The 19,430-nt window shown below is 43.2% G+C and overlaps 1 protein-coding gene across 5 annotated transcripts in view; it reads right to left on the reverse strand.

Annotated features, from left to right (window-relative positions):
* The window catches only part of MICU1 (mitochondrial calcium uptake 1), an 88,015-nt gene that overhangs the window by 37,669 nt on the left and 30,916 nt on the right, over positions 1 to 19,430 (reverse strand). For all 5 annotated transcript variants that reach the window (XM_015866299.3, XM_015866294.3, XM_015866295.3 and 2 more), the window contains one exon: positions 11,947 to 11,990. In XM_015866299.3, coding sequence (XP_015721785.1) covers positions 11,947 to 11,990 — 44 coding nt within the window. The remainder of the gene's footprint in view (positions 1 to 11,946; positions 11,991 to 19,430) is intronic.

The following is a 19,430-nucleotide window of genomic DNA, read 5'->3' on the forward strand; positions in this document are numbered from 1 at the left end:
ACAATCCATCAGTCAACCCTTTGCTCAGTGACAAGCGGATTTAAGCTTAGCTGCCATTCTGTTGTCAGCTCACACACCCCCAAGTGTTGCAAGTGCTCCCCTAACCAGAAATCCATCACAGAAAAACAGCAAGGGTTGGGATGCTTCAGCTCACGTTAGTTTAATGTCTTTGGGAAGAGAAGAGGATCTGCAATTGTCAGTCTATGAGATGCACAGGGCAAAAGCAGACCAGTAAGCATGTCCCGGCTGAAAACCTCCAGCACCAAGCCCGTACTGTTGGCTGGATCCAATGGGACAAAACTTTCACAGATAGATAATGGTTCATTAATAGAAGAAAATGTTAATTAAAAAAAAAAAAAAGGCAAATAGTGAGCAGGTAGATTTCACTTATACAAACATAAATACATGTCACATTTGAGGTAAGGTTTCTCAGCTAGGCAGCATGTCAGACTGCCTGTACTAACCAGGCCTGCTGCAGGGGAGCAACCCCCAGCATGAAGTGAATTTTCAGAGTGCTTGGATACAAGTCAGACATCTTCAGTGTAACGTTTTTCTCCATATTAACTTAATTCCCCAAAGCAAAACAATAGGTTAAAACTACTAGTGCTACCCACGTGCATCCCAAGCTGAGCACATGCAAGTGAGCAAAGCAGGCAAAGGGTTTACAGCTGTAATTCCTCCTGCCATCAGGCAGTAAACTTGTGGCAAACACACACACACCCCCATTAACAGCTGCAAAAGGAAGCAAGACAAATATACCATTGATTTCAGCCCAAGCGCAGCTGTGCAAGGTCAGTGACAAACCACCAGTCGTGGTGGAATAACTTTGTACGTACAGACAGGTAAATTCTCTAATGGTATCACTAAACATCAACAACAGGTTAAAAAAAAAACTTTTCACAATGCCAAGCTTGGTGTGCACCTTCCGATTCAGACACAAAGCAGCAAACAGCAGCTTAAAGATAAGCACCTCTCATGAAATAACTGGTGTTTTCCCTGCTTTTTATGTCATGTGGGTTAAACACTCATCTCGCTGGTACCCAGTGACAGGGGCAAACAGCCCCTCCAGGTGACTCTGAATGAAGTCACACGCCACACACCTGCAACTCCCCAGACCATGAGATGCACAGAGACTGCAAGCAAGTAAAGCACCCAGAAATACAACAAAAATTCACACATTCTGCAAAAATACATACTCTGCCCCAGAACAGATGAGCTACCAGAGCATCCCTCAAGCCAAATGCATGGTGCAGCTCCTAAGCACAGGCAAACATACGTGAGCTGAATCAAAACTTCTAGGTACAAAGATTTGGAAAATCCACTTGTTCCTTCCTTTGCTTGCTAAATATCACCCTTAGTTTGGGTGACAAAGTGGTTTATCCCAGGGGTGAATGAGGAGTGAAAGGCACCAGGGAGGTGCAGGAGCCATGCGCCAGCCCTGCCACACAGCTGGGGTCACTGGCATGAATTCATGGTTAATAGATCAAAGGACACACTCAGTCTGTTAAATACTGAATTAAGCAGATCTAGAGAAAGATGCAGTTCTGCAAATTAATGGCTGCCATCTATAAAATGAGTGGGTGTTGGTTTTGTTCTGAGCTCCTAGGGAGCCGTATCAGCAAAATCCTTGCAGATCCACTTCATTCTGCATTTCAGAACTCCTTAATGAGCAGCACTTGACTTGCCACTTTGGGAAGAACATACACTTGGTAAATCACTTCAGGCTGACAGTACATGCTCCGGTCTGGAGAAGAAAACATGCATTTGGCACCACTGTTCACATAACACCTTTGTGTTTCAGTGTCACCCTTGTACTTCGTGCAGCCAGCCTTCAGGAAGTCATCAGCACCCCATCCTCACCCCACCAGTGACTCTGTCTTCCAGAACCAACAAAACACAGGATGGCACATGCAAGATGAGCATATCTACAGAATCACAAAGTAATTTTGTGAATTTCTAAGGAATTTTATGTGAGCCATAACCATCCCTTATCGATATAATGCAGAGTTCATTCCTTTTTAAAAGAAACATCTGAAAGTTACCAGCATTACTTGAGAAATACAAGACTGTGAACGTTTCAAATAGTGACAGCAGCTTGCTGCAAAGCATTCTGTTCCAGTCCCAACTGACCACCCTCAGTCACACAAACCATTAAAGACAGCTATTCATGCACTTCTTTTACAGTTCACAATAGACAGAGGGAAAGAAGTTTATACAGGCAGAAATATTTTTGTTTCACAGTAGGGGTTTCTGAAAGTCCACGCTGTAAGTTTTCCCAATACATACATTTAAAATTCCTCTGATTAGGTGTGTCTTGAGTTTTCTGGCTCCGTAAGGTGAAGGTAACCCTTCTGTGTTACTGCAGTCTGGGGATATGCACCTCATAAATGAAGATGCATCTAAAAGAGCACACAACCCAGGTGGACTTCAAAAGAAAGCAACCCCCTGTAATCTCATGTCTATTTCTGCCCTATTTTTATTTGCCTCATAAACTCTTGTCAAAATGGTAAAGCTTGGGAATCTTTTTTTGGGAGGGGAGGTGGGGGGCTGAGTGGGGAATCCCATTACTATTTGTGAACACCACATTAAGCAGTATGTATGTAGATTATGCACTGTTAGTCCTGCTGGCATCCAACTTGACGCTTGGAATTTTAACTCAACAGAAAGCATCCCTGCAAATAAAAGCCTATTAGGAGCCCTCCAATGCTGCTGGAAAAACAAATCTTCCCATCACATTTATTGGGCAGCCCTTTTAATGAATGCATTGTAAATGGTCTTCAGCACCTACTGCTGGAGTTGTTTGACATCTTTAAAAGCATTGCTTCGCCCCGGGCAGCACTCTGAGCTGCACGGCATGTAAACGTGCAGTGAGGAGGCTCCAGCTTGCCTTCTCAGAGCCTGCAGGGCAGCTGGCAGGGACAGACCCAGCCCCTTCCACCTGAGAAATGGTTGTGCAGGCACTTGCTGCAGCATTGTGTTAGTCTGCCACAAAAGCAAGGGAAGGAAAAGTTTTAAAGAAATGCCATTGCAAACTGCAGGCAGCCTCACTGCAGACACTGACAATACTGAACTTTGCCTGCATCCAAATGCTGAACTAGCTTCTGAAATGAAGGGGACTTTTCCTTTCACTCATTTTTTCTGAGGACGGGAGCTTTAGAGAATGAAATCCATTAATTTAGAAATTTCATAATACAATCCATGCTGGCACCTCATGCCTACAATAAGAAAAGGGGAAGAAATAGAAAGGAAAAGGCTTTCAGAGGCAGACAAACACAGAACCTTTCAGCCTCTGTGTTCCAAAGCCCTCTGGGGAAAAAGGCAGGGCAGGTCCCCGTACAAGGAAATGGGGACAAAAAAAGAATGTGAGGGGGAATAGGGCACTTCAGTAGGCACATTTTAAAATCTGGCTTTACAGTGGGGATATGAAGCCTTTTCAGATAGAGCACACTTAATAGCAACAGAGAAAAAAAAAAGATTAGGTTTTGACATAAGTCATTACAGCCCATGAAAGTAACTTAGTAACAATAACAAGCCAGCTGAGAAGTTTATGGTATCATCAGCAGTGGCTCCAGAAGATTTATTATGAATCCTACATATTAATACGGGTAAATGCATACAGACTCTGCAGGGCAAATCAGGGTGGTGTCAGAGCACAGGATAATTTATGACTGCCTGATAAATACTGCAGCTTACGACCTTTCATGAGCACATTTTAATAAAGAGCTTTTAAACTCTCTACTTGTGGGGTTATTTATCTGTTTACGTACACAGGGGACACAAATACACAGCAGGGCATAGATGAAATTGTTCTGCACACATCTTTCTCTTCCAATTTGAATTTGGACACATACAGAGAATGAAGAATTAGGCATCAATTATTATTATATGGGTGGTCTCCTGAGACTGGAAAGAGAGATTTGCATTTACTCCTTCCAGCCAGGCTGGAAATATTCATCCCCTTGCAACAAATGGCACCTGAAATGCAAGGCCAGCATTCGGCACGACCAAGAGAAATGACACAGACTTTCCAGACCCTTGGCAGGCAGCACACCCAGTCATGCACAGGAGGAGGAACCCCTGCTGGGAAAGCAGAAAGGAAACGCTTCTGAAAAGGGACAGTCTACACTGCTGCTCCCTGCACTGCAGTGCCACACTCCTAGGGCAGAAAGGGACTGAGCATCCCATTCTCACCCTCAGCTTCTTCAGTCAAAATGAGCTGACTCTTATGGCCACTGCTTTGGCTGTAATGGCTAGCAATGCTTCTTAGGAAATATTTACTCTTTATCCACTGTGCATATTTCCAGCTGATGCATGTTCCTCCCCAGTCTCTCAAACACCTGCAGACATGGCCTATCTTTCACACAGGGGAAAAGAAAAACCCCCAGTGCTGAAGACAAACCTCTGAGCTCTAGAGGTTTTCTACCCAAACTTACAGGAGATGAAGCTTCTTTGCTCCTGCTCTTCTCCCAGCAGCCCTTCTCACATTGCCGAGCCTACAGCCAGCTCAGCTCCAGCATCAGCTTAGTTCAGGGCAGCAACATTTGGACAATTTTTAATCACAAGATCACACACTTTTTTTCCCCATTAAGCACAATGGGCAGGTAATGCTTGGGAAATGCATGGACACAAGGTGCCTGTAGGAGCACAGTCTTAACTTATTTGGCATGGAAATTTGGCATGGGAAGACTGAACCGAGGTCCTCCACATCCCAAACCATGCTTTTAAGCTGGAATATAAACAGGTGCTTTAGTCTCCAGTTGGAAGACAAGGTGCTGCCTTTCTGTATCTCAGCCTGCATTGCAAAGATTCATCTGTCATATTCAGAATACTGTCCCCTTCTTCTATTAAAAAATGCTGTGTGATTTCACAAGGTTAATGGGCTTCATTAATTTCACAGATTTAGAGAGCAAAGCCACAAGAAGCCCTTTTATGAACTTTAGTTCTTGCTCCCCTATTCTTGAACATAATTCACCCAACATACCTCTATGTCTTTAAAAAAAAAATCCATAAAAATCAGGGTAGTTTGCAAAAAGCACCTTACCCAAATTCACATGCAGTCAAACACACGATGCTTCCCTCAAGCATTTTACAAGCTTAGGCCAGCGAAATGCCTGCCTTTTCTCACAGAATAAAAATAATACCACAGCCTCAAGCAGAAAATGTAATTTTCCAACAGAGACAGCCTACTGCCGCCTATGGAAACAAAAGCCAGAGGCCTCAAAAGACTGCAAGAAAATAGGAGGACACAAAGGTGTAGACTTGAACACTGCCATTAAGAAATCTTAACAACCTAAGCTGGAGTGTTTGGCCATAAATCCTTTAGGTCTCATGGAGAATGAGTTCAGGATTGTTTACAGGAGCAGAGAGAAGGGGTCAGCATACACTGTCCCTTTTACATGAGAAGTGCACGTTATGAGGTCTGAAGCACAAAGTAATAAAAGCACATGCTGTCTGCTCTGTACCTGCCAGAAATCCTGGTGGAAGGGGAGAGGGTTAGAAAAGGGAAGAAAATGAGGGAACGCTCAGTTACACCAAAACCAAAGCATCATTAGAATAAAGACAAGTATCACAGATCAGTAGCTGGAAGAAACACCCACTGGATACCTAGAAACCAGAATGAAAGAACACAGAGCAACCAGAGCATTTCAACGGGATCCACCAAACGAGCCCTGGGAAAACAGGCAACAGAGTTAGTAGTACAAGGTAACAGCAAGGACAGCTCCTCTAAAACTGATGTATGCCCCAGAAGTCTGGTAGAAGAGGTAGGAAGGGATGGAGCATATTCTCTATGTGGAGGTAAAGCAACTCAGGAGTGCACAGGGATGTTTGTGTGTCATGCATTTACCTATGTTAGAAACAACTAAGCCTTTTATTTGATAAGACTCATTTTCACTAAAAAGAAACAAAGAAGAACATGCAGTTCAGCGTCACACAGATTCCAGTGACCCTCACACACAGGAGAAGGAAATAAGGAACACAGAAGTAAAACAAAACAGCAAACCAAAGCGGCTGAGGGCCAAGTTTGGCCATGAGAAGAAACCCAATGAGGAAAGAAATTCACAAACACAGGCAACGCTGTCAGCAAAGCAAGCAAAGAGAGAAAAGCACTCAGCTCAGCTCACAGGTTTGCTGATTACCTGCAATAAGCAGCATCCCTGTCTGCTTTCCTTAAGCCACTGGAAAGAACACTCTCTGCTGGCTGGCTGGAACACTTTGGGGAATAGCAGAGGAACTTGCATACAGAAAAGTGAGGTTATTACCTACATGAGATGCCTCCTGCTTGCAATATAAACACAACCAGAACTAAGCAGGATCAAAAGCAGAATGAATTGAAAAGCAGGAAATCTGAAATTAGACACCGATGTTTCACAGGGATTACAGAACAAGCTAGATGAGCACCTCAAGGTATCTCCAAGCTTTAGCTGTTACTGGCTTACGCCAGCATCCCTAGTGCTCTTACCAAACACATCAGCAGGACTTCATACAGCTGAATTTACAGGACTGCGCCTAAGTTTCATTCCACCTAAGGTAAAGCTCTGAGGATCTTCCTTCACTAACGAGCTCATTAAATTAACTGCTCACACACACTTTATACCACATCCTTTTGAGTAGAGGCACTTAATATCAGCACCTCTGATGTTAAGAGGCACTTAAACATAATCCAGTGCTTGGAACCTGAAGCAAAGCAGGACTTGAAGCTTGTCCTGCTACAAGCTTGGGTATACAGCAGCTTACACCGTTTCGGCTCATACATGAACCAGAGGAACCCAGAAATTCAAGCTAATGTATAAAAGCCCACTTTTCTTCATTTCCAAAACTAGCAGCAAGGTTCTTCAATTTACCAGAAAAATCTATACTAAGGACAGCCCACCTTCCTCCAGTTCTTTCCACTGACAGATACCCTTCCTGAGCACACTTTTCAGGCTCCAGAGGATGCCCTTTCTATCACTTGGCATGACATTTTCCTCCTGTGCTGCCTCCCAGCAGTTCTACAAGGCTTAATTCCAGGGCAGCTCCCCTTTCCTGAATGCACACGCCAGTGACAGGAGCTCAGCAGATAAACACACCTTAGACCAGTCCTTGTTCTGGTACCCCACACAGTCCTACCACCTGGATGACAGAATGATCTGTGGCACAGGCAGGCTCTTCACAGTGGGAATGAGTTCCAGATGTTGTAGTGGTCCTTACCTGATTCTTCTACCTTTACACTTCAGTCTCAATGGAGGATATCAGAGAAACCAACACAAAAACATATGTAGTTTTGAACAAATTGCCAGGATAACACAGAACACAAACTTGTAATATAATTTAGCAGTTAGAACATCTGGACACACATTAAAACAACCCCCCTTTCCTCTTGGGAAGGGATAAGGATTGAAATGGATGTCTGCAGGCCTCAAGCAGCCCTATTATTTTTGGTAGGGACCGACTTACTGCTATCCAGAGAGGGAATTTTTCTTCCAAGAAAGGGTACAGAAACCATCAAAAGCATTCACCCTCACCTTCATTTTGTTACCACTCTGCATTTGTCTCAGGCATCCCAAAACATCTAGAGATGCAAACATAAATGCTGGTAGGAAGTACCTTATTTGCAAGTTTAATTATTGACAGCCTCTGTAATCGCTTGCTGCAGCATTGGCAGAGCGAGGGTAAGATGCTGCTAGAAGGTTGTGGGCTTTAGATTGTATTTAGCAATATTAAGCAGAAGCAATTCATCCATACTGGAGAGCAAAAAGGGAAGTTTATTCAGCACCAAGCTAACGATCTAGGTTTTTTTTTAAACTCTATGTGCTCACCACACCCTTTTTTGCCTTCACTCATGTTTAGACCAGGCCATTTTGCTGAAAGTTCCCTGCTTTGGCTCACCAAGATGGGGACCATGCTGAGCATTGGCTCCTGTCTGCACAGGTGGCAGGGCATGATTCAGAACAAGGTGGATATGCATCCTGCTTCAGAGGAACACCACTACCAGAATCAGTCCTCCAGGACATTAAATTTGTCAATCACTAATGCACAGGGCAAAGGAACAGTAATTAAACAATGCACGGAAAAGGAAATGTTTAAAATTACATTTGTACTATGCATGCAACACCAGTGAAGCCTGTGCACATTTACAGGTGCACAGAATTCTGCTTAATAATGTGAGAGCTTATTTATCACCATAAATTTGCTAAGCAAGGATGAAAGCAATGAGTGATGAATGTACGAGACATTAATTTGAAAGTCTGACGCAGGAAGGAAATCTCCAAAGTGCTCCTTAAGAAGCACTAATGAGCAGAATGCAGCTGGGGAACAGTGCTCTGAAATTCAGGAAGACAGCACTCCGAAAAGAGGGACACCTTCAAAGGTGGTAAAACACAAGGAGGGACAAATGATATTTTTCCTTCAGTACCAATGTGCAGAGTGCTTTGCTGATGGGCACCCCACTACTCTGCTCTCATTACACCCCACCTGGAGCACTGCATCCAATTCTGAGGCCCCTAACAAAAGAAAGACATAGTAGGAACAGGCACAGAGAAGGGCCATTAAGATGATCAGAGCGCTATAGAGCACCTCCCCAACAAGGACAGGCTGAGAGAGCAGAGGCTCATCAAACTAAAAAAGAGAAGGCTCCAAAGGGACCTTACAGTGGCCCCTTCCAGTACCTGAAGCAGGCCTACAGAAAAGCTGGGAAGGACTTTTTATAAAAGCAGGTAGCAACAGGACAAGGGGAAATGGCTTTCAACTGGAAGATAGATTTAGGCTAGATATTAGGAAGAAATTCTTTACTTTGAGGGCAGTGAGACATTGGAATGGGTTACCCAGAAGGGTTGTGGGGACCACCTCCCTGCAAGCATTCAAGGCCAGGCTGGATAGGACTATGAGGCTGTGATCAACACCATCTAGTGGAATTGTCCCTGCCTATAGCAGGGGGTTTGGATCTAGATCACCTTAAAGGTCCCTTCCAACCCAAAATATTCTATGATATGATAAAACGCAAGAGGAAGAAACACTTAAGGTCTAAGCACCTTAACTTCACAATATTTAGAGCTACAAGCTGGAATCTGTCTAGTCTCACCTCAGCCTACTTGCCTGCCAGCACTCAGCTCAATACAATGAACACTTGGAGATGCTGACTAACTCATTTGTCCCCCCACTGAATGAAGAGGAATCAATCAATCTTTCCCTGTTTCCAGAAGTCTGCTGGTGAAGAAAGGAGCACATAGACAAAAAGAGATCCAGCAACAGGGCTGCCTCCCTGCATGTTCAGCACAGCAAAGAGAAGGATGGGGTCATCTGACAGATCTGACCAAAGACTTTCACTGTATGAGTGCCTCTGGGGTTTCTGTCTCAAAATGAGTGAGGGAAAAGTACTTAGGATCAAATGACAGGAGCACTGTTCCATTAGTAAGACAGTACATTTACTTCCCACTCCAGTCACCCTCCAGATCATCACTAAGGAAGAGCAGGAAGAGAGGAAAAAAAAGAGGTATTGTGTTCTCACTGTGGCATTCAATCACATGCACAGCAAGATGCTTCAGAAACCCCACACAACTACAACAGAGGCACATCACTCCAAAAATTATTTGGCACTACCAGTCCCAATCACCACACATCATTCAGCTGCTCTGATAGCAATTTTAAGCAAACAAAATGCTTTCTCTGAGAAGAACAGCTCATATCTGCATATTAATGGTGCAGCATTTCAGTCTCAATCATTTGAGCCCCAAATTCACACCCACACTTTAAACGTGGTCCTTTAATATATAACAAAAATGCAACTGAGCGCACAGCTGTTTCTATTGTTTTTTACTGAATCCCTTTCTAAATGAATATTTACATGCAACCCTGGGTAAAACTCTGCTGGGAACCAAAATTATTTCTCTTTTCTGCTCTTCAGCCAGTATCTAGCTCGCATATTCCCTGGAATTTTTTGGAGCACAGCTTGCTCTTGTCAGAGTACTCACATACTCCTGTACCTGCGACAAAAGCCCCATTACTCCCATGTAGGGGGTACCTGTAGGGATACTTAAGGGAAACAATGGGCTCTCAGCTTGCTGCACCAGCATATTCTCTCCTTCAAAATGTATGAAACCAAAGGGGCAGAACTGCATCTTCACAGGCAGAGCCACAGCTAATGTCTTGATTCCCAAGAGGAAGCAGGAGCTGGACACAGGCAAGAAGGAAGAGGTGCAGAAGGATTCAACCCCTTGGGCGCTTCTCTACAACTTGAACCTGAATGAGGGTCAGTCCTGCAGCATCTTGAGTGCTGCCTAACAGGGTAATGACTGTTTGCTTTAAATGAAGTCCACAGCAGGCAATAGAATGAGAAATAAGAGTCTTATCATGATAGATCAGTCTGCTGTCAGCTTTTCTTTATTGAGGAAGAGCCAAGACTAACTTATTTCATGCACTCTTCAAATGATTGCCTCACCTGGACATCACCACCACCCTAACAGCCAGAGCCAGCTTTAGTCAGCCCCAAGGCACCTTTAAGCAAGCAGCTAAACAAACAACACTCTTTCTTCATTTTCAACAATGCAAACTGTTTCTAGAGTGTGTGAAAAAACAGGTCCCAGGAGGAGGTAATGATGAAGACCATTATAACACCCTAAACCTGCTGCCTTAGTGTGAGTTTCAGCATTCCTTCCCTGCAAACCTTGTTTATGTAAAGCCTAAGGGATAAACGTGAGAGCTTGACAAGATACAGTGATGAAAGCAAGATGATGTAAAACAGACTGCTACAAACCAGGGGAAGAAACACTTGATATTTTGCAGAGAATATGTACTTTTTTTTTTTTTTTAATCACAAAAAGCAGACATCATAGTTGTATGGAGGGGAGGAAAACAAGTGTTCACAACATGCTTCACTTTTATGCATCAAAACAGCTGCCAAAACACTACCCTGCAATTGTCTGTTTTCAAGTCAGCTCCTGTCTTGCTGCCTAGGAAAGCAGAACATTACACAGAGCAGATGACAAGGACCCCAGGAATTTGATCACCTTTTTTCTTCACCTTTCCCTACCAAACAAAACACAAGGCAGGGAACTGCATGCATTCAGCCCACACTGTGTTTATATATGTCTCTAAAAGCAAGTTTCTCTGTCAAGGCTTCCTAGAAACGCCTGACACATCAGGTACATCACTTCAGCAACGAGGGGGATCAGAGATGCTTACTGCTTTTTGGAAAAACAGAAGCTTTATTTTCAGATGATGCAGATGGAATGAAAACGTTGCTAGCAGCCAGGATAGCAGTTGGTGCCTACAGTGAGATAATGGAAAGCTAACTAACCTGCAGTGATCTGCATCAGGTCAGTATGGGCTGGTAGCCCTGGGGCCAGAGCTACCTCCACACAGTAGGGATTACAGTGGGGTTAATCGGGTCTTCAATTTGCATAACAACAGGTAGGATGCCACATGCTCCATTACACAGGCAGACAAAACTACAGAGTATGCTCAGCGATTTTCCAACAGTGTTTCATGACAGCACAAACATCCAGAACAGGTGCTTGCCACTGCCGAAAGGACCTAGGGTTCAAAAGGGGAATGAAGCAGAGGTATCTGATGTGGGGGGGATGGAGGAATACGTGCTTGGGATGCAGGAAGGACCAGGTGTCTCCAGGAACCTGGAGACAAACTGCAAGGGAAAGGTCAGGTGAGTTTTCCCTGAGAAGGCTCAGCTCATGGGCCTCAGTCACAACAAAGCAGCAAGGAAAACTGATAATAACATACAATTTTCTGGCATACCAGTACTTAAGAGGCAGCAATATTTTGGCTGTGAACAGGACATGAAGTTCCCTTTGGATATAGTAACAGTAAATAAGAAAAGTTTCCCTATAAAAAACACGTCAATACTATAGAAGCTCAGAAGACAGTACTTGAACTTACATTTAAGCGCAGTTAGTAAGTACAAGACTCTAGGTTAAAAAAGCATATTGAGTAATTAGACTGTGTGTATGTGCTCACCTTCCCATCATAGCGTTTCACTATAAATTGATCCAGCCCCAGATCTGAAAGAGAAAAGAAGAGCATTTACAAAAAAAAACTCTTAGACGACACAAGAATTTCTTGGGCTTTCAGGTACTGCAGTGATTAGCAAGTAAAACAAAGTCTAAAGAACAAAATGGAAAATAGTTTTTCCATCTTCCTGTATGCACGTTGTATTTTGATCACAAAGGACAAACTCAAAGCATCAGAGGAGGAAATCTATCCAGCAATGTTGGGGGATATTCCAGCACTTCCCACAAGATCCAAAATGCCCGCCCCAAAGGTGAAGATTTCTGGTGTGCCAACAGGCAGAGATTCTGCCCACAATGCTCCACATAAATGCATATTCACAAAGCTTGTTCTTAGTAATAACTTCTGAACAGTTCACATGTAGCAAAACAAAGGATTGTTCCCATAAATGAGAAATCCTCATACAAATCTTGCTTATGTTGCAGGATAGAACTGTTCAGATGTAATCTGTCTTTGAAGACAAAGAGTTCTAACTTCATTCGTTAGTGCTTTAGCTAGAAGGGTGCTTAGGAGAAAGGCAGAGTGGGAGGTTACATATACTAGGAAATTCTGGCTCATACCAACACAAAGTATTTGTCTATCCATAAGTGGGGAAAACAGCATTTTGAGAAGGGGGGAGCAGAGCCCCCTTATCTGAACTGCTGTGCATCCTGTACATAACAGGAAGATCACCAAAAAAGTTGGAGGTTAATTTGAGCTTTGTAAAACAAATCAGCACAACACACCATAATGAGATTAAGCAGAATTTAAACCAAATGCTTTCAGTAGGTCAGGAGCACAAGGGTCATTTTTCATTTATCTGAAGAATAAAACCCCTCCAAATAGCTACATCCCAGGCATTTTCTGCCCCTGTTTATGATAATTATCACATGCTCATTTCAATTTAAATTAGAAAAAGATGGAAAAACAAAATAAAACCTCTTCCAGCTGATCTGGAGTAGCAGTGCACAGCCTGCTGTATCACCTGCCTGTGAAGGAGGGTCATAAAACACCTCCTATCCACTGAAAAAGTTCATAATGGTTACAGTGCTGAAAATTGCGTTATTCATCACTGCAGGGTGACCTCCTCAACCTTTCTGAGCCAAAGCAGCTACAACTCCATCACCAGTGTCAAAGGCAGAGGGCTTTCTGGGTGTGTGAATACTCAGAGCACCTTCTCATCATTTTGCATGCCTGACAACAGAGGAAAAACTGCATATTCAAGCACTTTCAGAATGTAACCTGCTCTTCTGACAAACTTTAAGTTACAGGTGCAAAGTCAGTAGGATAAATAGAGCCACATTAAGAAGCAAGTTCTGTTTAATACACGTTTATTTTGCCAGAGAGGTCACATAGCTGGGGCCCAGCCCTCCTGCCCACACAGATGCTGAGCAGAGCTGCTGTACACCGCACATTGCACACAAGTCATTTCTCCTGCACAACCCATCTTCCCAGGCCTGGAAAGAGCACCCAAGACACATCTCTGACACATGCTCACAGAAAGCTAAAAGAGGACATGAGGTAAAAATAGCAGGTGAAAGTATGCCTTAATGGCAAACTACTCGCACTCAGCACTGCTAGGAAAGCAAATAGGTTTCAAAGGCAGCCTAAAATGAAGGGATGTTCAAACATCAGGGAAAGAACAACAGCTGCTTTGATACCTACAAATATTTACAGGAGTTTGTACTTACATATACAGGAAGTTATTGAAAAACAGCAAAATGCCACCTAAAAAGACAACGCCGGTAGGTAGATAATATAAACTCAGTGCTCTGCACAGATGTAACATGAGGTAGGAAAAAGGAGCAACAAAGGGGCTGTGACTGGAGGCAAGTACAGAGCACCACAGAAGTGACAGCAATAGGCAGCAATGGAGGAGTCAGCAAAGAACCACTGTGATGAAGTTCTAATTGCAGCAGATTGGTCTCAGGACCGGTTCAGCTAGCACAGCTCTTTGCTTTCATTTCCTTGCTTGCTATTGCACTGCATGGGAAACTAGAACTCCCAAATAGCATAAGATTAACCCTGCAACAGATGCACCTGCAGCCAGTGAACACTGAAAGTCAAGCCCAAAATGGACGAGTATATTCAAGACGAAGTTTTATCCCATACATTCTTCCCTTCTCCAACAGATTTTTTTTTAATTGGTTTAGCTGCATATTTTTCCACTAGTTCTTAATCTTTCAGGCTGACAAATGGAGACCAAAAGGTGGACTTCTGCCTGATGCCTATATTATATATAATCTTTACATTACATGCAAAAAACAGAAGCCCCTTCCTATGGAAACTTTAACACAGAGGGAATTCAGCTTACACACATGCTGTAAAGCTAAACTGAGAGCCAGCAAAATGGAAAGGCTGCATGAAGGAAGACCAGTGGGAACAAGGAAAAGCACAGGCATTAGTTGTTACATTTCTGTGATCCAAAAGGCAGCGTACTAAGCTACAACCACTGTGAGATTCCTGCATCTCAGCTTGGGGTCATAAAGAAGCACCTGGCTGGGCTGCTAACAAGGAGCAGCAGGAGCAAAAGCAACACATGTGCCTAACAACAGCCCAACCTTTGCTGCCATTCTGTACAAAGCAGAGGCTGGAGTGCCATTCTCCCAGAAACAAACCAAAGCATTTCCCCCAGGAAACGACCAGACAAACCAGGAATTGTTTCAGGAGGTTCCTGTGAGCCACACTGCTTCATTAAACCTCCCATTTGCTGAAAGGCTGCAAGAGGAGCACCACAGATACCACCAATGCAGCTCAGCTCCAGTGTTCATTTCTGCTGTAAAGTACTGACATTCCTGGGAACACCAGGAATACCTGGTGCACAATTTCTTTGTGCAAAGAGCCTTCAAGTCATTCAGCCAATATAATGGGTTTGAACTCCACAGAAGAAAAACGAAAAAGCCAACTCCTTCAGCATACCCTGAAAACACACCATTGTTTCAAGACCAGCCCAGCATGAATCCATTTCACAGGTTTTCTGGGATTTCTCTTGCACAGTCATCCTATGCCAAAGAACAGCCCACACCTTGCATTGGCTTGATCTCACTGCAGCTATTTTAAGCTCCTGAAGGAAACCCAGAGCTATGATCCACCCCAACCACATCTTCTACTTATGTGAAGCACTGTGCAGCTCTATGCTACATAGCCAGCTTACCATGGCTCCTTTCACTTGGACTCTGCACCAGCCACTCGCCACCCAGAGCACAAATGACTTGCAGTGATTTCCAAACCTGCCTTCTGCAGCCAGTCTATTTGTGGTCTTCAAGTACCATTGTACATTACTCCTACAGATTCTGATGGCACCTGAAATACAATCATAGAACCAAAAGCAGCAGCAATGCTGCCACAGGGGAAGCTAATGAAGCAGAATCACCCTAGCTGTTACTTGAAATTAGATTGACACCACTCCATCACCAACCTCAAAAATGCTCTGCTCCACTCTTACTTGCATGACAGTAGATTCCCAGCACTGAAAAGAAAAACATTCAAATTTAATCAAACCTACTTGTATTCTCTGCCTGCCACACTGGGGAGAAGGCCATTCAATAGGAGAACTCTGTGCTTGCTTCTTTCATTTGCAGGTAGGAGGGATGTTTCATGAAGAAGAAAATATTGACATAAAGAAAAAAAGAGAAAAACCCCACAGAACAACCTGCAGCTACTCTCATTCCACTCTAATAAGAAATACGAAATCAAATACTTGTTATATTTCTATTGATTAATGAACATGTACACACCACAGGTTCACTCAAAGCTAACTAATTACCATACCTGATAAGTATCTGAACAGTTACTAAGCTTTTTGTGTTACCCTAGAAAGCCATGGGCAGCAGATTATAGGTTGCAGTTTTGAAAGGTATTTAACAAACGAGCTTCCAGAAGAATGGGTTTCCTCTGTGATGCCAACAGCTTTCCACTGTGATGGAGCAACCTTTCAGCTCCCTCTGGACCTTAAATCCACGTCACATCTCCCACAGCGTTTGTGTAACGATCACTCAATGCCTTTCCTTTCCCACTGGTTATTACAACCCAAACTCTTTCTTGCAAGTAGATGAGCAAAAGGGCCAATTCAGAAGAGTGAAGCACACAGCATGATACATTAGGGAATGAGAAAATACTGTACCACATTCTCCCATCTAAAGCTGTAACCCAGCTTTGGTTTTCATGTTTTTTCCCTGAATTTAAAATGCCGGAATTTGTCAGAGGACACCAACCTTGGGTATACGCTGAAGTTAGGAACTGTTTTGTTCACATCCCTCTCCCCCTTCTCTAGCAGGAAAGTTAGTGTCTCTGATGTATGCACTCATAACATAATGCAAGGAGGAACGGTCTTAAACTAAACCTGTTATCTCTAGTTTCCTCTTGGGTCTTATACATCCTTGTCTCATACCTTTAGGGGTTTATACAAGCCTAGCGAGCCTTTCTCCTCACCATAAGACTGAAGCTTATCACACAGCTCATGACCTCTTGCTCTGTAAAGAATGAAATCTGTATGTTGGAAATCCAACCCAGAACAACAAATAACCACACCCAGTACTGTGGTGATTAAGAACCTATCTTGTGTTCAGCTACTCATGTTTGCCCAGTATGACAAGTCATTTTAAAACCTGGAATTAACCTATACAGTCAGAACACCACCTTCCCCCTCGCTCCATGCAGAGTTTCAGAGGATTTCTTCCAGTGAGGCCACAAGAGCTCTATTTCTCCTTCAAGCTCTATTTCTCCTTCGAGCATTCACACCAAAGCACTGCAAAGCATGAGGAGCTGTGCCACGTACCAAACAAGGAATGGTGAAACTCCTAAGTCCAGCACCAAGTATTTCATTTTATGACTCTACATACTCCAAAAACTGATACTGTGTCTAAACGTCTGTTGCATTAAGCTGATTTTTTCCCCCTTCTTTCACATGCTTTGTTACATAAGCCTTCATGTTTTCCACTTTGCAGAAGCCAGTACACCAGCACTGCAGTTCTGCTCTTCAACATCCTGGCTTCAGCCAACAACCTGGAAGAGCTCAGGACAGAATACATCAGCTTGCTCTGTTCTTCACAGCTCCTCTTCTCCAACACCATCCTGCCTGCAAACACTGCAGGGGCACAGCTGCTGTTTTTGGCAGCACCTTTCTGGTTTCTTGCAGACAAAAAGAGAAGAACATTACAGGCTATGCCCAAGACTTCAGGTTTTTGAGCTGCTGCAGCATGGTGAATCTTGAAAGACATCTATCATGCAAGCAGAAGTTAATTAGTTAACTAATATGGAGAGAAAAATAGAACTGGTTTGGGTATAATCTTTCTCTAGTGTGCTGTCTTAAGACACACCGGCTTTTTTCTTATTATTACAAAGGCAAAAAAGCAAATGAAGGCAGCAGGATTTTCACAGCCCAGCCTAGGCATCCCCTGCAATGAGCACACCACCCTTGTGCACACAGGCAAGGTGTGAAGGCATAGGACTGTGTTATTGCATGGAACAAGGAGGCAACAGCTTTGCAGCACAAACCCAACAATACCACTTGCAGAATACCTTGGGGTCAGTAGGACTGCAGAAAAGCCCATGATTCAGTTCAAGCATTAGCCCACGATTACAGCCAGCTATGTGACTGCATGATGGAGATTTCCAAGGAGCACCCAGGGATGAAGGCAGGAAGCTCCTGCCCCAGTGGAGAACACACCTAAGTCGTGACTAAGGGAGAAAGCAGCCCCAGAACTTCCTTAATCACCTGTAATCTAGATTACCCTGTGAGTCAAAAGTACAGAACAGATGTTCAGTGCCACAACAAATCAGCCAGCAGGTAGCAGTGTGTCTTAATAAAATTTCTGGTTTTAAAAATCAGATCTCTCATCTTTTACAACCAGCTCTTAAAACATTTGAGAACAAGGTTATGGCTGGTTTGACTTTACTGTGGTACTAAATGTTTTATTTTTCTAGAGTTCATTATGTATTTAAAAATCATTTACCATGATTGGCGCTCATAAAGAACAAGCAACCTAGCAGTAGCTTTGTCTGTAAGCAAATCCACAACATTAATGGTAGTCAGAAAAGATTTTCAAGCCAACAGATCAAAGGCTGCCTACACCCCCAATGGGCAGCCAAGGCCCAATTCCTCATTCTACTTTCCAAGAGCACCCGTAAGAAAATCATGAATGTAATTTTTCCCCCCCTTATAGACTTACTGACTGGCAGCACTCGCAGGCTCTTAAAAGGCTGCGATGAGCTTCAAAGGGCCATTTAAGCAGCTCACCTAGCCAGTATAATAGTTACACTATAAGGTTAGCTACTTGTAAGACTGACAAATTGTTCACCTTGGTTCGTCTCTAAAGCAGATGTTGCTGAGCGCTCCTTCACATTTTCTGCATACACTTTAAAATGCACCAACAACTTGCATTGCATCGAAGAAGTAGAGAAGAACGAAATGTCTTAAAATTAAGCATAGGATGATTTCCATTTTTAAACAGACTGAGAAAAAAATAATTTAGGCAGGAAGACTCACATTCAACCAGGTGCTGCTGCTTCTCAAAGCACCAATTCAAGGAGCTTCAGATGTATAAAATAGTAACAAATGTAGTAACTACTAACATTATCTTCTGCTTATTGCTCAAACTATTTCAGCACCAGTAAAACCACATTATTCATCTGAAAATGGCTGTAGTTCTTAAGAAGTTGAAGACATTAATATCAATTCAAGAGCATGTTCTAATGCTAATGACAGGACTATTTTTGACTTCCCTCCTGCACACGCTTCATATTTTGTTTTCTAAGCACAAGTGTACAGTATTTATTTAGCAGCTGTCACATAAGTAACAGAAACAGTTTCATAGTGTCTATATAAACCCCACTTAGAAAAAAAGTTAACATTTGGGGATTAAGACTCTTCATTAATGCCTGCAGTCAGAAAAGGGAGTTTCCTTCTTTGAGACGCTCTGTGGGAGAGTAAGAAGCTTTATTTCCTACAACTCAGCCAAAACATAAGTCTTCTGCAAAACAGAAGAGTGAACCCCATAAAGCCCAGCCTCCTACCACATGCTCAGGAGAGCTTTTCATACATAAAAAAAACCACTGCTCTTCAGCCTGTTGCCTCCCAAATCCCTACAGGCGCTGCTATTGATGCGCTTCGCAGCAAACAACAGGGAATCTGGAGCAGGCAGAGAGGAACCCCATCCCAGAGAGCAGCACCACAGCTCAGTCAGACACACAGGGCTGCCTGTACCCCTTTATGTATAAAGTTTTCTTTGCCTTAGCTCTTCCTTCTACAGGTTTAGGTACTGATCTGTTGGTGTTCCAACTGAAAAAATTCACTATTAAAAAATTCAAGGAGGCTATCCCTTCACAGGCTCATAATAAAAATATCTGTTATGCTGCAGTAGTACTTCAAACAAAGGTAAAGAGATCAGGCTAACCTTGCTTTTGGGAAAAGAGTTGGAACAGCCAGCTTCAGGAGCTGTTTTCTGCCCCTAGAA

Source organism: Coturnix japonica, chromosome 8 (genome assembly GCF_054131305.1).
Source record: "Coturnix japonica strain WE chromosome 8, WE-NBRP24, whole genome shotgun sequence".
Lineage (NCBI taxonomy): Eukaryota > Metazoa > Chordata > Aves > Galliformes > Phasianidae > Coturnix > Coturnix japonica.